This window comes from Sorex araneus, chromosome 6, assembly GCF_027595985.1.
Source record: "Sorex araneus isolate mSorAra2 chromosome 6, mSorAra2.pri, whole genome shotgun sequence".
Classification (NCBI taxonomy): domain Eukaryota; kingdom Metazoa; phylum Chordata; class Mammalia; order Eulipotyphla; family Soricidae; genus Sorex; species Sorex araneus.
This window is the reverse complement of record NC_073307.1, coordinates 108,826,959-108,842,581: the sequence shown is the minus strand read 5'-3', so window position 1 is coordinate 108,842,581 and position 15,623 is coordinate 108,826,959. Positions and strand designations below refer to the sequence as shown.

Here is a 15,623-nt window from a genome sequence, read left to right as displayed (position 1 = left end):
CCAGGAATACTGAGAATATGATCCAGGATGATGCCATTCTGTAAACCCTGCTGAGAGAGAAGCCCGGGGCCTCTCCAGAATCAGCAGGCAGGAGTCACAGGTGCAGAAGGTCAGAGTGGAGAGCTGGCTTCTAATTCATACTGGGGCCGAGACAGGCAGGCAGTGAGTGCTGGTGTATTAAATGCAAATGAGATGTACCAACAAGAAAGAGTGGACACCGAGACAGTACTCAAGGACCCATACCACTAGCATCCTTCTCATGGTCTTGATAAACTTCTTCCAGGGACTAAGGTCAGGCTCTGGAGTAACCAGAAACGTAGGTTATGGGAATAACAACATTGCCCATAACTAATGCATGGGACGTGCCATTGAAGTGTTTCAAGAATATCCAACAGGGGCTGGAATGATAGCACAGCGGGGAGGGCATTAGCCTTGCATGCAGTCGACCCAGGTTCAAGTCCCAGCATCCCATATGGTGCCCTGAGTACCGCCAGGTATAATTCCTGAGTGCAGAGTCAGGAGTAACCCCTGTGTATCGCTGTGTGTGACCCAAAAAGAAAAAAAAAAGAATATCCAACTGTTTATTCTTATCTTATAGTCAAGAAAATGGAATCCTAGGAAGACTAAATCAATTATCTTATAAGGTCACACAGAGCTGTGGCAGGGGCCCAGAGAGTTAGATCCAGTATCTGCCACCAGGAGCAACTGCCCTTTCTCACCGTGAGAAGCAGCTCTGACTGCAGCCGGCTGCAGGCGAGGCAAGTGTGTGGGGCCAGGATGTCTGTGTGTGTGTGCGCTCGTCTTTGCTACTCTTTTGGCCCCAGTGCCCAGGCTCTTGGATCAACCATCTGAGCAACAGATGACACCAAATAAAGTCTCATATTAGCAGCTGGAGTTCACTCCACATGCTGCTGCAGATTCCGAGCCAATTGCATGGGGGTGGGGGTGGGGGTGGGGGGCTGGGTCCTTGGGGAATCTCACTTCTTTATTACCTGGGTTGGAATTTGGCTTAATACTGAGAGCACAAAAACTAGACAGCATGCAGGGATCTGACAGTGCTAGGATTTGCTTTTAGGTTTCTGGTTCATAGCCGGTGGTCCTCAAGGCTTACTCTTTCCTAGCTCTGTGCTCAGGGATCACTCCTGTGGTGTTGGGTGGGGGACCCTCTGTCAGGCTGAGGATTAAACGAAGGTCAGCACACTAACCCCTGTATTCATAGCAAAATAAACTCCTGCTCCAAGAGGAGTGCAGGGACACAGGGTTGGACCCGCAGATCTCAAAGCAGGGCTAGTGTGAGCTCTGCGTGTGTCACTCAAGAACATTGCAGCAGGGACCCTATGGAACCCGTGACAGGAGAGGACCTTGTAACTGGACATTGTCTGTTGATTCACAGTCACTCAGCCTCCACTGCCAAATCGGCCCGTGCCAATAGCCACGGGGCCTGTGGTTGCACATAGTGGCCTGGTGGCCATTGCTTCTTTTTGGTCCATGGTAAACCTTGTCTGGAACGTGGAAATGGGCTAGTGCTAAAGTAATGACTGGCTTAAGATGCACTTCAAGAAGAGAAACAAACTGTTCCCACTTTCAAGTTTCCCTTCCTCCTAACAGCCAGTGGCAGTTAACTTTTATTAAGTGGTAATTTTCTATTCAATGTTTTCTAGGTGTGTGGTACCCAGATATCTACATGCTTTCTTTGACTTGATCACCTGGTATAGCTGGTATCATCATATGGACACTATAATAAATAGTACAGTATTCATATTTTATATAGAATGAAATCCATAGCTTTTGAAGAAATCAAACCTACAAGAGGTGGTAAATGGCAAGGACAAGATTCCAATTTAAACTGCATGTTCTAAACTATAATAGCACATAGTACAGATTTCCCTGGTTATCCAAAAGTAGAAGGAACCTACTTGGCATGATTTAGTTGGGTGTTTTTGGGGTCTTGATAAACAATCGCTTCAACAAACCCTTCCCCCCTCCCCCCAAAAATAAATGACCTCCCAAATCAAAATCACACCAAATAGAAACATTGTACAATCAAAAACTACATCCCAGTCCCCAAAGTATGCAGAGTAACCATCCATCTCTGAGCAAACGAGCAAACGCTTCTCCCTACTGTGCCCACTGACCACAGATGTCTCGCTCATCACCCCCAAATTCAACATCCTGGTCTGAGACTTTGCTCTCTTTGACCAGCCCAAGGATAAAGGCTCCTAAGCTGCACTCAGGCCATGCCTTCTCTGGGCATTTCTTCTTGAACCACCTCCTTGACAACGGGAAAGGAAGAAGAAAATTTCCACCTACAAAATCCTGGGCTAGCAGAAATCACTCAAAGGACTGGAGCCTAAGATTTCCATGACAGAGCCCCAGACTCAATGTCCAATACAGCAAGGTCCCCCAGTTCTGCCGTGAGTGCCCCCACCACGTGAGGAAACAGAAGAATCGGGCTGGGAGAAATCTGTTCCCCATGTCATCTTAGCTTGAGGAGACGCCTGACGAGTGATTTTAGTGATGAGCACCCCAGGGATAGGGTCAACCAAAGGTGTGTGGAAAGGGATAGCGCCAGATCCTCGTATCTAATTGTGGGGGGAATTAGGCGGAAGGTGGATCATGGGTACGAGCTCAGCAAAGGGAAGAGTATACTTGGGAGATCTACAGGACAGATCTAAGATGAAACTTAAAAGGTACATTGGGGCTGGGTTGAGGTCTCATTGAGGTCTCAAAGACCAAGCAGATGGAAGTGCTCAGGTTTTGCTTCCTGGCGACTTTTGATAAAGATCTCAGGATGAAAAGCTGGTTCATGTATTTATTTATTTATTTATTTATTTATTTATTTATTTTTAAAAGAACTTGTGTTTGTTGGATTATTATTATTATTATTATTATTATTATTTTGCTGCTGCCAGGAATCAGATCCAACCAGGGTCTCATACACGCAAGGCAAGTGTTCTACCGCTGAGCTACATATCTGGGTGGTGCCCATTCCTTTCCAGATCCTTCTTAAAGAGGATCTGGAAAGGAATCTGGCAGTAGTGTTTAGGGCAGAGAACAGGAAAGAATCTCTGATCTATGTCATAGGCTTATGACATATCCAAGACTTAGCATTTATTTTGTTTTAATGCTCCTTAAAAGTTTAAAAGTCCAGGGACTGGAGAATTAGCACAGCGGGTAGGGTGTTTGCCTTGCACGTGGCCAACCAGGTTTAGATTCCCAGCATCCCATATGGTCCCCCGAGCTCTGCCAGGAGTGATTCCTGAGTGCAGAACTGGGATTAACCCCTGTGCATCACTGGGTGTGACCTCCCCCCAAAAAAAGTTAAAAGTCCAAGAAAACATGTTTTGCTATAAGAAGTAGGGGTGTCTGAGGACCCCTCAGCAAAGTTCCAACTCTCTGGAGGCCCCCGAACTCACACCCTGCATGGAAAGACCAAAAGGTCCACTGCCTCCCGCACAGGATTGGTTCCTCCACAGCAGTGACAAGGGCGACCCCAGGAAGGTGGCAGCTGGAAGGACGCCCGAGTACAAAGCTCACCGTGGATGTAGGCAAATAAGGCCAAAGAATGGGGAGTTTCCTTCTTATTTCCTTCCCGTCTCTCTCTCCCACTCAAGCTTTTAAAACACTTTGATGGAGGCGAACCTTTGCCAGAATGTCTGGTCACCTCAGCACACTGTCTGGTGACTGCAATGCTGCATTCCAAGGTGGGGCAGAGGCTGGGCACCCACAACATTTCTTGCGGGTTCTACCCCAGCAATTGTGTACATTTTTGGCAGCAGAAAGGAGAAAAGAGAACTGGTCCTGATGCCAGAAAACAGGGTTCAAGACCCCGTGCCGCACCACCACAGGCTGTAGCCCTCAGAGCCGCGTGGCTCAGCCTCATGTGGGGATTGCCAAATAAAGGGTTTGTCTCTACGCGCCCTGGAGCTCTCTCATTCTGCTCCGTGGCCTCCCTCTGCACAGCACAGTTTACCACACGCCACATCACAGCCAGGGTGATGTTCTCCAAACACAGTGGAACTTCCTGCGTGTCCCCCAAAGCCGTCCCTCTCCACCACAGCCTCGCCTTCCTGTTCTGTGACAGATTTGACAACCCCTGCATCTCCTTCCACGGAGCATGGCCACACTGACCTGCTCTCCTCAGATTCGCCCGACTCCCTCCCTACCAAGGACACCCACACAGACTGTCCCCTTGGTCTGGAAGGTTCTTCACCTGACCATTCCTCTCCTCCACTGCGTTTCCTCAGAGGCTGCCAGACCCTTCTTTCCCCATCATGCCAGGCCTTTCTCTGGTCTTTCTCACGGCCCGTATCAGTTCGGGATTTGCTCTGGGCCTGTCCTAGCCTGCACTCAGGCACGCAGGGCTGGAGGATTCACAAGAGCAGACAGTGGGTCTCCATTTCACTATTTATTTTACGCTTCATACCTGGAAGTTGATAAATATTTGTTGAACGAGAGCCGCAGAGTGGGGCACACACAAAAAGCCGGCTCAGAGTTGGGGCACTGGACTGGAAGAGTTGGTATATCGAGGCAGAGGAATTTCTGAACCAGTCATAACCCATCCCTCCTGTTCCTTCTTGGTTTCAATGTCAAACCTACTATCTTGTCAGCTGCCTTTGTCCTTCCTGCTACTGAAAAATATTCCACCTATAAGACTCTTGTGAAACTAGAAATCCATCTCAGCCAGATTCTAGATGGTCACCACGGGGGGAAGCACCTAAATTCTGAAGGCAGGATTGCTACTGTGCACCGGCCCCCCACCCCCAACACACACACACACACACACACACACACACACACACACACACACACACCCCTCTCGGGCAATCCGCACTCACACCACAGGTTCACACTCATCCTGTCAAGAAAGGGCAGGTGCAAAGAGCAAAATGCCACCAAAAGTCAGAGCAGGGTGGGGAGGACTCCCTCAAACCAGAGTAGGGTGGGAAGGACTCCTCCAGAGTCTTGCCCTAGAGACGGAGAAGCTCTTGCTAGATGACAGACTAACTCTGAGGATAACATCGGGGGCGAGAATGAGCTCAGCGGCTTCCCAGTTCCATGCATTTCACAGACGGTGCTGCCTCTCAGAGTCTGCAAACCGCGGGAGAATCTCTTTCCCCACTGAGGGTGTTCGGGACCTCCACACGCTTTAAGTGCCACCAAGCTGAAGCCACTGACGGCCCCTGCTCCACTCTGGCCTCTGTGGACAGAGGCTCATTCACCAGAATGTCAGAGGAGAAACAAAGACAGCTGACTGGTTTCTCCCCTCCTGTCTATAATTAGATTCTTCTGGAGCGCTTGGCCACAACAGGGCTTTGTCGGACAAACACCCCCGCTCCAGCCCTCCACCCACCACGCACACAAGCACATGCACAGACACACGCAAACACCCCCCAAAGTATCTCTCCCCTCACTCATCTCCACGGAGACCCGGAAAAAAAAAACATACCAGTCACTTACCCTCTTCAGCCACGCAAAATGCTTGTAAACATCAATGTCCCCATCCATGCTGGGCACCCATGTCAGCAGGCTGATTCCTTGGTGGAAAAAGCCCTTTCACTGGCCAGAGACCAAGTTCTCGCCTCTTCCTTGCCTCTGCCCCTCCCCCTCTAGCCGTGTTCAGATTTCCCCACGTCCCAGGCCGGCATCCCGTGTCCCGTCCTCCGGCCTTTTCCTAAACAGTTTCAGATACGCAAAGGACTTAGGCCAGCCCGGCGCTCGGGTACCCGCCCCCACCGCCCCCACAGACACACGCGGGCTGAGGCTCCCGTGCCAGCGCTGGAGCAATCAAACCTCACAAGAAGGTAGGGAAGAAAAGACTTGGACAGGAGTTGTAAACACACACACACACACACACACACACACACACACACACACACACACACGCACATTCTTTTCGGTGTTACCAGAGCCTGCCAGAGGGAAACAGTCCTGATGAAAATTCCTCGTCTGGCTTCCCCCTTCCTCGGTGGCTGGAACTCATTACCGAGAGAGACCCCGATTTCCTGTCTCTGCTCCGCTCTGTCTTTGCCCGCTGGCTCCCAGCTGCTCTCGGTTTATTTGGGACTGGGGAGAAGACTAAAAATAAGCAGTGCCCTTGGAGGCGCTGCTGGTTCCCACACACAGCCTGACCCCCACCCCAAAGCCCCCGCCAACCCCCCCTTTGGTTTTCCAGGCAGCCCACGGGTCTGTGCCCTGAGGACAGTGTCCCAGAAAGAACCGATTCAGAACCAGCTGCAGCCTGGATGCCGGCCCTGCACGATATCTGCTGTCCTGGGCGCTGCTGGCATGACGGCCAGAGACCTGGGGACCTCTGCCTCATAGAGCTGGCCACCCTCCGGCGCTGGGTGCATAGCAGCACCTGTGGAGCCCCAGGCTTCTGCCTTGATGACTGCCCCCCACTCCACACCGGCTGCTCCACACGCAGGAAGAAGAGGGAAAGGTTTGTGCACCCACGAGACTTAGGGGTGCCCTGGGGAAGAGTGGCAGGGTATGGAGTCAGGGCACCGTGCCTGCTACTCCTCTGGCAGGTCACATGCTGCCCGCCCCCCTCCTTCTCCCGTCTCCTTTGAGAGCTCCCCTAAAATCAACTCTCTCCCTTGCCCAGCCTTTACCACGCTGCCCTCCACTGTGATGATTATGAAAGCGATCTTTGATGTGGGCGCAGCGGGAACTGTGGTTACATGCAAGGGGCCCTGCGCTCCGCTGCCATAAATGACTTGCAGACACACATCATGGGGCGCGTGGGCCTTCTGGGTGCCCTGGGGTGGGTGTGGGGCAGGGCGTGGGGGGGGGGTCACTCAAGGTTTCCTTCAAACTCCCAGCCGGGAGAAGAAGGCTCGCCTGGGCGCCGGCATAACCCGACACAGGCTGTCGGCATTCACCTGGCCCGGAGCTGGGCCCGAAAGCCAAGGCAGAGCAGAGCGAGAGGGGCAGCCCAGGGCCTCCTGGCAGGCCGGTGCGGCCCGGAGATCACAGAGGCGGCGGGCGGCGGGCGGCAGGAGGAGCGCTCTGGCCAGCAGCTGGCAGGGGAGGAGTAAATTCCTGCAGACACACCCAGCTCAGGGGCCAGAGAGGGAGGGAAGGCGGGCTCGGCTGCCCATGCACGGAGCTCGGCTCCGGCTCACCTCTGGCCCAGTTCCAGAGTGCAGCCTGGGACCCACCCCTCCTCCCCCACTCCCTGTACCCCTGGGTCCCTGGCCAAAATGAAGATAGGGTGTGTTCCTAAAAAACAACTCTCAGGGAGCTGGGGTAGGGGTTGAAAGGCCTTTAGGTTCTTTTATTTTTCCATCAAAAGGAAAAAAAAAAAACCTGGGAAAGTCAAATGATGAATTCACTCAGTCAACACATATTTGCCCAGCATCCAAGACAAACGGAGCCAACTTCCTGCTCCGGGCAAATAGAGAATGGCCACATGGTATGTGATAAAGGTATTTCTGGGGCCACAGAGAAGAGGTGGGAGAGCTGCTTTGGAGACAGGACCCAGAGAGATGAAGTTGAGTCCCAACTCCTGCTCCCCTTGGATGGGGGCTTTGGGCCCCCCAGCAGATTCTGGCCCGAGGGCCACGATGGGGCCAGATGCCTCTCAGAGCCTCAGAAGGTCCCACCTGCTCTTGCTGCAGTGAGAGGATGAGGGGTGGCCCCACCTCTCACCTCTGCCTCGACACCCACAACCTCTCTGCCTCATCTGCACGGCTCACGGTTCACAGTTCCCTCCCCAGCTCAGACCCAAAACCACGCCAGGGCCGAGCCACTGGTCCTTCTTCACACCAAGCACAGCTCCTAACACATATTAGCGACTCAAACACTCTTTGGGTGAAAGAACAAGTCTCAAATGGGAGGACGGAGGTCAGCGGGGTAGCTCAGTGGTAGATCACTAACCTTGAACGGGTAAAGCCTTCTTGCATTCAATCCCTGGCACAGAATAAAAATGCAAAGAAAAAGAATGGCAAGACTAACATGCTCTTAGATTAAGTGGCTTGGATAAAGATGCTCGACTCAAACTAAATATGGCTTAATGTCATGTATAGGTCTGGAGCGATAGCACAGCAGGTAGGGTGTTTGCCTTTCATGCGGCCAACCAGGGTTTGATTCCTCCGCCCCTCTCAGAGAGCCCAGCAAGCTACCAAGAGTATCCCACCCGCACGGCAGAGCCTGGCAAGCTACCAGTGGCGTATTCGATATGCCAAAAACAGTAACAACAAGTCTCACTTGGAGACATTAATGGTGCCTGCTCGAGCAAATCGATGAGCAATGGGAAGACAGTGATACAGCGATACAGTGAATGTCATGTATTGGCTCAATTCATGACTGATGAAGAAAGGGGAGGGAGAATTGCAGAATTCCTGGAATGTGTGGCTGCATTCGAGGCCATCTCATACCCTACACCACTGCTATTCCAGGAGTAGCACACCGCCTTGGATGGGATATAAAGTAGAAGCAAGTAATCTCTATTAAGAAAATATTAGCCCACAAGGCTCAACCTGTATCTACATGTCAGTAATCTCATATGCAAGGCTTAATGGCTCCAGGGTTAGATACAACAATCTTCACACGCTTTCTTCTAAGGAAATCTTTTTTTGATCATTTGTAGCAAATTATTCATAACAGGCAATACAAAATAAATTACTTACAACCTGCTATTGGGGCAGGCTTGGGTGGTGGTTGGGAAAATTGGAAATAATGGTGGTGGGAAGATATAATGGTGTTGAGACTGGTGTTGGAATACTGAATGTAATAAATCATCATGAACAATTTTATAAAAATAAAACAAAACTAAAAAAAGAAAGGGATGAGAGTATGTAAGGGAGAGGAGGGAGGGAGGGAGGAATCAATGTAAACGCAGCTAAATTTTTGACACGTTGTTATGATCTCCTCACATGATGATTTTAACTGTTGATCAAGCCCCCACCCCATTCATACTAGAGGACAATCACATTATAATTCAACTGAAACCCCCACAAAGTAGGGCCTGGGGGCTAACTCACTGGCTAGCAGGACCTACCTTACCAGCTCAAGGCCCTGAGTTTGATCCTCAGTGCCATCCTCATGTACCAAGCATGGCCCCAGAAGTCCTGCTGCCTGGAGAACAGCACCGCACCTAAACATGTGCTCTCTGGGTCCCAGCCAGGTGCAGGGAAACCAGAGGAGAACATGGCGAGCACCGCTGCACCGCCCACCCCCCACCCCCTGCAAGCACTCAAACAGGAATGGGCATGACCACAGCTGGAAGGGGCTGATCTCCAGCAAGCAGCTCAACTGTAAGGTCACCCCAAAATACAGAAAGAGCCCACAGAATGGGAAAAAATATTTACCCAATACCCATCTGATAAGGGATTAATATCTAGGATATACAAGACACTAGTAGAATTGTATAAAAAAAAAATCCTCCGGGGCTGGAGCAATAGCACAGTGGGGAGGGCGTTTGCCTTGCACGCGGCCGACCCGGGTTCGATCCCCAGCATCCCATATGGTCCCCTGAGCACTGCCAGGGGTAATTCCTGAGTGCAGAGCCAGGAGTAACCCCTGTACATTGCCGGGTGTGACCCAAAAAGCAAAAAAAAAAAAAAATCCTCCAACCCCATCAAAAAATAGGGAGAAGAAACGAACAGAAATTTCCTCAAAAAAGAAATACATATGGCCCAAAATGCACATGAAAAAATGCTCCACATTGCTAGTCATCAGAGAGATGCAAATCAAAACAACAATGAGATATCATCTCACACCACAGAGACTCGCACACCTTCAAAAGAACAAAAGCAACCAGTGCTGGCATGGATGTGGGGAAAAAGGGATGCTCCTTCACTGTTGGTGGGAATGCCAACTGGCCCAGCCTTTCTGGAAAACAATATGGACAGTCCTTCAAAAACTAGAAATTGAGCTTCCACATGACCCCACAATATCACTTCTGGGAATATATCCTGAGGATGCAAAAAAGCACAGTAGAAATGACATCTGTACCTATATATTCATTGCAGCACTGTTCACAATAGCCAAAATCTGGAAACAACATAAGTGCCCTAAAGCAGATGACTGGTTAAAGAAACTTTGGTACATATACAGAATGGAATACTACGCAGCTGTTAGGAGAGATGAAGTCATAAAATTTGCTTATAAATGGATAGACATTGAGAGTATCATGCTAAGTGAAATGAGTCAGAAAGAGAGGGACAGACATACAAGTCCTGCACTCATTTGTGGAGTATAGAATAACATCACATGTGGCTGACACCCAAGGACAGTAGATAGATACAAGGGCCAGGAGGATTTCTCCATAGCTGGAAGATTGCTTCATGAGTGGAGGGGAGAAAGCATATGGAATAGAGAAGGGATCACTAAGAAAACGATGCCTGGAGGAATCATCAGGAAGGGAGATATGTGCTGAAAGTAGATAATGGACCAAACATGATGACCTCTCAGTGTCTGTGTTGCAAGCTATAATGCCCAAAAGTAGAGAGAGAGTATGGGGAATATTGTCTGCCAGGGAGGCAGGGGGAGGGTGGGAAAGGGGGGGTATACCCAGGATATTGGTGGTGGGGAATGTGCACTGGTGGAGGGATGAGTGTTTTATCATTGTGAGATTGTAACCCAAAGATGAAAGCTTGTAACTATCTCACGGTAATTCAATAAAATTTAAAAAAAAAGAGAGAGAGAAGAATGTTGGTAATGCCCACATAAAGAGTAAAAAAAACAAAAACTGAAGGGTCACCATCCCTGAGAACAGTGTAGCTGAGTGTGGACATCACAGCCAAGGAAGCGCAACCCCTGGTGACCGCCATGACAACAATGGGAGGTGAGGAGGTAGGGGAACCCACAAGTCACACTGATGGGAGCTCAGCATGCATATGTGGAAGATGCGCTGCATAAAATGCCAGAGACGTAGGCATACTGGGCATGCTTACCAGCTGGCCCTGACGTGGCTCTCTCAGCACACTGGGGGGATCAGCCTAGGGCCATGGCACTCCCTCAGCAGGACATCCTGGGGTACCTCACTTTGCTCCAACAGAAGAGGGGTAGGCAGGCCCCAGACCATGCTATAAAATGTAAGTAAAGTACTATTTGTGGGGTCAGAGAGAGCTATGCTAGCCCAGGCTTTGCATCAGAGAGGCCCAGGTGTAATCTCTGGTACCACAGGGTCCCCTGAGCACTGCAAAAAGTAACCCCCAAGCAAGGAGCAAGGAGCCAGGAGCCACTCAGAGCACCACTGGGTGTGGCCCAAACACAAAACAAAACATGTTTTACTACATGTTTAAATCGCTATCTCTCAAGAAAACCAGAATTCTCATCAGATTATCAATAAGAGCCATGATTCTTAAGAGGTTGGAAGCTTTTACTTAAACGCCTTTTCAGTGGTGGGCTGGGGATGGTGGTGGGGGGGGGGAGAAGGGTGCTTCTGTACACTATCCCTCAGTGTCCCTCAGAGTCCATCACTGAAGAGAGAACTGCAAAGAAAACAGGGGCCAGGACAGTGATGGAAGCAACACACTCATCAGCAACCTGACTCAGCTTCTTCCTATCCGGAGCTGTCGAAAGCCAACTGAGGGCAAAGGGCAGCAGACCCGGAGACAGGATGTGAAGAGTGAGAAACATAGCGAAGAGGTGGCAGTGACAGGGTCTTGCCAAGCAAGCTCAGATAACTACCCTCATCCTTCCCCAGGCCCTGAAAGGGAACCTCAGGGGTGTTACCTGCAAGGTTAGAATTCTAGGTATGTGTGTGGATAGAAAGGGAGGGATGTCCCAGGTCACAGATACCCTCTCACCTCTGTCCAGCTCAGTTTTGACCTCTAGGACCTCGGGACAGGGGCCCTCCAGGAAGCCTGAGGAAGTCAGATGCACAGTGCAGTGGGCCTCCCACCGGGCTGAAGAGACAGGGGAGAAGAATGAGGCCCACCCAGGGGCACTGCTACTCCATGCTGGTCAACAGAGCCTGCTAGCCCCACAGTATCCTAGACACCACAAACTGGAAATCCAGGGCATACGAGCACAAGGACCCACCTCCAAATGGGCAAGGCTGGCAGTTCCTTCTGTAATGACCCAGATGGCAAAAGCTGGGGCCCTTGTGGGTCCTACAGTCTTCACTGTCATACTCATGGTTGCTTTTTGTGGTGCCCAAACAGTGTTAGACAATAATAGGAGACTAACACCTAAGGACAGGTAAAATAAGGGCCAGTAGGACTGCCCTATGGCTTGATAGCCGATCTCATGCGCTAGGGGTAAAGGTAGCTGGGATGGAGAGAGGAGCACTAGATAAATGATGGTTCAAGGGATCGCTCGGGAGAGTAGATGCATGTTGAAAGTAGGCTGTGGACCAAACATTATGGCTGCTTGTTACCTCTATTGCAAACCGTAACACCCAAAAGGACAGGGAGAGTAAGTGTCTGCCACAGAGGCAGGAGGTGGGAAGGGGTGGGGGTGGGCGGAAAGATACTGGGAACACTGGAGGTGGGGAATGGGCACTGGTGGAGGGGGGGGTACTTGAACATTGTTTGACTGAAACACAATCATGAAAGTCTAATAAGTCTGTAAATGTATCTCATGATGATTCATTAAAATAAAAATTTTTGAAGAAATAAAATGAGCAAAAAACAAACACAACAACAACAACAACAAAAACCAAAAACCAAAAAAACAGCTTTAGACAGTATCGCTGAGTGTGATAGGGGCCAGACTTTATCTGAGTCACAAGATAATTAGCATTATCTTCACTTCGCATAATAGCCTTCTCCTGATTTCTCCTAGGAGAAGTTGGTGCAGGGGGAGCGGGGAGGCAAGAAGGGGGTCTTTCTTGGCCAACTTGGTCAGAGATTCAATGGCAGGACCTGAGGATGGGGTACTGCTTAACCCCTGTGCTACTGGATGCTGGGAGATGTCCATGAAATGCCACGGATTGAACCCTGTGTGCTCTAATTCCTGTACTATCTTCTTGGCCCCTAAAAATCATTCTTAGAGAATGGGGCATGTGAAATAAACAGCAGGCCAGATGCTGGCCCGTTTGTTGTACATTAAGGGAATGCTTCCCACCCAAAAGAAACTACCTGAGCCGAAGGGGCTCTGGTGAAAAAGCAGATTCTGACTCACTGGGGTGGGAATGGGAGCCTGAAACTGTGGATAATTAGCAGTCTCTCTGGGGACGCTCAGTTGTTCATCTCAGAACCATCACAAGGAGGAAGAGGTTAGGAAGCCACTTTCAGGAGCTTCTTGAAGCAGAGTACTGAACAATTTCGCCTGGAACCACAAATCCTCCGAAACCTACTTCCACCATGGCTGACTGAAAGGAGAGAACACCTTGGGGGTACGGTTCTCTTCTGGTAGAGGTAGGGGGGTTGGGGTTGGGGTGGCTACATGCTCAGACCTCAAGTTATGCTGACCTGGCAACACAATCCACCGCATCCCCTGGGCCTGAAGCAGGAAATTTAATGGGGAAGGATTTATTTGCTCTTTTACCAATGTTTGCACATTCTTGGTCATTTATAAACATTGGTTCTTGGGGACTGAAATAGCCTCAGGTCGGGCCTGAATGAAATTTAGTAAGGCACAATTTACTTTGTGGGGGGACAAGGGAAGTCAATATCCATGATAATTCAAACTGCTAGATTTGCAGTGGCTAGAGGACTCGATCTGTAGTGCTGGACCAGGGAAAGTGTGCTCACAGCTCCCCAAGACACAGGAAACTCTTCTAAGGCAGACAGCCACAGGGTCAGGAAAGGCCTCTGGAGATAGCTCAGGCTAAGGGCTCAAGCCTTGATGGACAAGGACCAGAGTTAAGTTCCTGACACGATGAGGCTTCTGGACACAGCCCTGGAGGTCACCGAGCACTGTCAGGTGCAGCCCTGGTGGCCCCCTGGACCACTGGGCCTAAGCAGCATAGTATGACCACACCCTGGCATTGAACCACCCTGGACTGCACAGCCAGACGGAGATTGACCAAGAGCAGCCCCCTGACCCCATGAGCACTGCTTTTGGGCCCTGACCCCTCCACCCCTCCCCTGAAAAGAAACGCTTCCTGGAATGGCGACTTAGACTGATGGTGATCCAGCAAAAGCAGCTTAAATAAAGCAATTTGGAAAGCTCTTCTCATCTACCACAGTGGAAGATGACGGAAAAGAACTCTCTTTGTCATAACACTCAGAAGCTTCACTAATGAAAATACTTATGCTACCCTCATTGAAAATAATAATAATAAGAAGAAGTTAATTATTTTTCACATAGAGCCCATGTATTTTGCTTGGAGATTTAGTCTTTCAAGCACTTGACCCTGACTCCCACCTAGTGGCTGCTCTCAGTACTGCCACGGCACAGGAGCCTGCCTTGGCCATCATGTGGACACCTCTGGGGGAACTGGCCCTCAAACTCACACCCCTGGGCAAAGGCGCATAGCACACACACACACACACACACACACACACACACACACACACACACACACACACACACACACACGCTGGCAGCTGGCTCACAGGGCCTCCACATGGTTTTGTTTTTCTTGGAAAAATTAATTTAAAAAACACCAAATACCCTCCCCCCACCTCTTTCAAAATTCAGAGGAAAAAGATTTTCTTCTCAAACTCCTGAAACTTCAAAGCTAAAATGCCCATCATCCGCCCAGCCTGGCCCATCTTTTGTTCCAGGACCCAGGTGGAAAACGCATACAGAGCTGCATCATGTGACAGGAGAAAGCCAAAAGCACAGTTTCTAATCCCTAAAGCAGCTCTTTTCAGCACCTTCTGTGGTAATTCCTCCAGCTTGTCAAGATGGTAAACAGATTGCCTTCCTAGGCCGGAATGAAAGCGGAGTCTGGCAGACCCGCCTGGAACTTTGTCTGGGAGCTGGGAGCTGAGGAAGGGCCAATTGTGGCAAGGTGACTGAGCTGATGAAAGGGAGGCCACATGGCCTCCTGGGCTGGAGATTGCTCTCTGTTGAATGAGGGCAAGAGCGATAGTGCAGTGGGTAAGGTGCTTGCCTTTACATACAGCTGACCCAAGTTCAATCCCTGGCAATACTTATGTTCCCCTGAGCTGCACCATGAGTGTTCGCTGAGCTCAGATCCAGGAAGAAGCACTGTGAGTGTACTCCGCTCCCCAAAAAAGAGGTGAAAGTTGACAGTATTGGAAACACGTCACCTAAACTATAACAGTACAACAACAAACCCTGAGCATGGTGGAGCAGCGGCTAGAACGCATCTGATTTAATTCTGAGACCACCTGTCCCCTGGGAGGGGATCGAATTAGTGACCCATGAGCCCCCTAATGTTTTTTGTTTTTGTTTTTTGGGGGGGGTCACACCCAGCAATGAATAGGGGTTAGTTTCGGCTCTGCACTCAAGAATCACTCCTAGCGGTGTTTGGGGGACTATATGGGATGCTGGAACTTGAACCCGGGTCGGCTGCATGCAAGGCAAATGCCCTACCTGCTGTGCTATCACCCAGCCCGGAGCCCACTACTGTTTACGCTACCTCACTGTAGAAGGAAGCCCAAATGGCAGACATGTCATGGGACAGAGTTCACCCCTGCCAGTTCAATGTCCACAGAGCAGTAACTCTGTGATCTTCGGGACGAGGCCAGGCCTCAGAAGAGGAGACTCATGCAAACACGTAAGGCTTCACCCATGTACCATGAGACTATTCT

The 15,623-nt window shown here is 50.2% G+C and overlaps 1 protein-coding gene across 4 annotated transcripts in view; it reads right to left on the bottom strand.

Moving 5' to 3' along the window:
- PPFIBP2 (PPFIA binding protein 2) overlaps positions 1 to 15,623 on the bottom strand; it is a 169,750-nt gene that overhangs the window by 83,996 nt on the left and 70,131 nt on the right. The window contains exon 1 of one of the 4 annotated variants that reach the window (XM_055143373.1): positions 5,461 to 5,665. The exons of the other annotated variants lie outside the window; for them this stretch is intronic. Coding sequence (XP_054999348.1) covers positions 5,461 to 5,508 — 48 coding nt within the window. The 5' untranslated portion in view covers positions 5,509 to 5,665. Of the gene's footprint in view, positions 1 to 5,460; positions 5,666 to 15,623 lie in introns of those variants that run through there. 4 annotated transcript variants of the gene reach the window in all.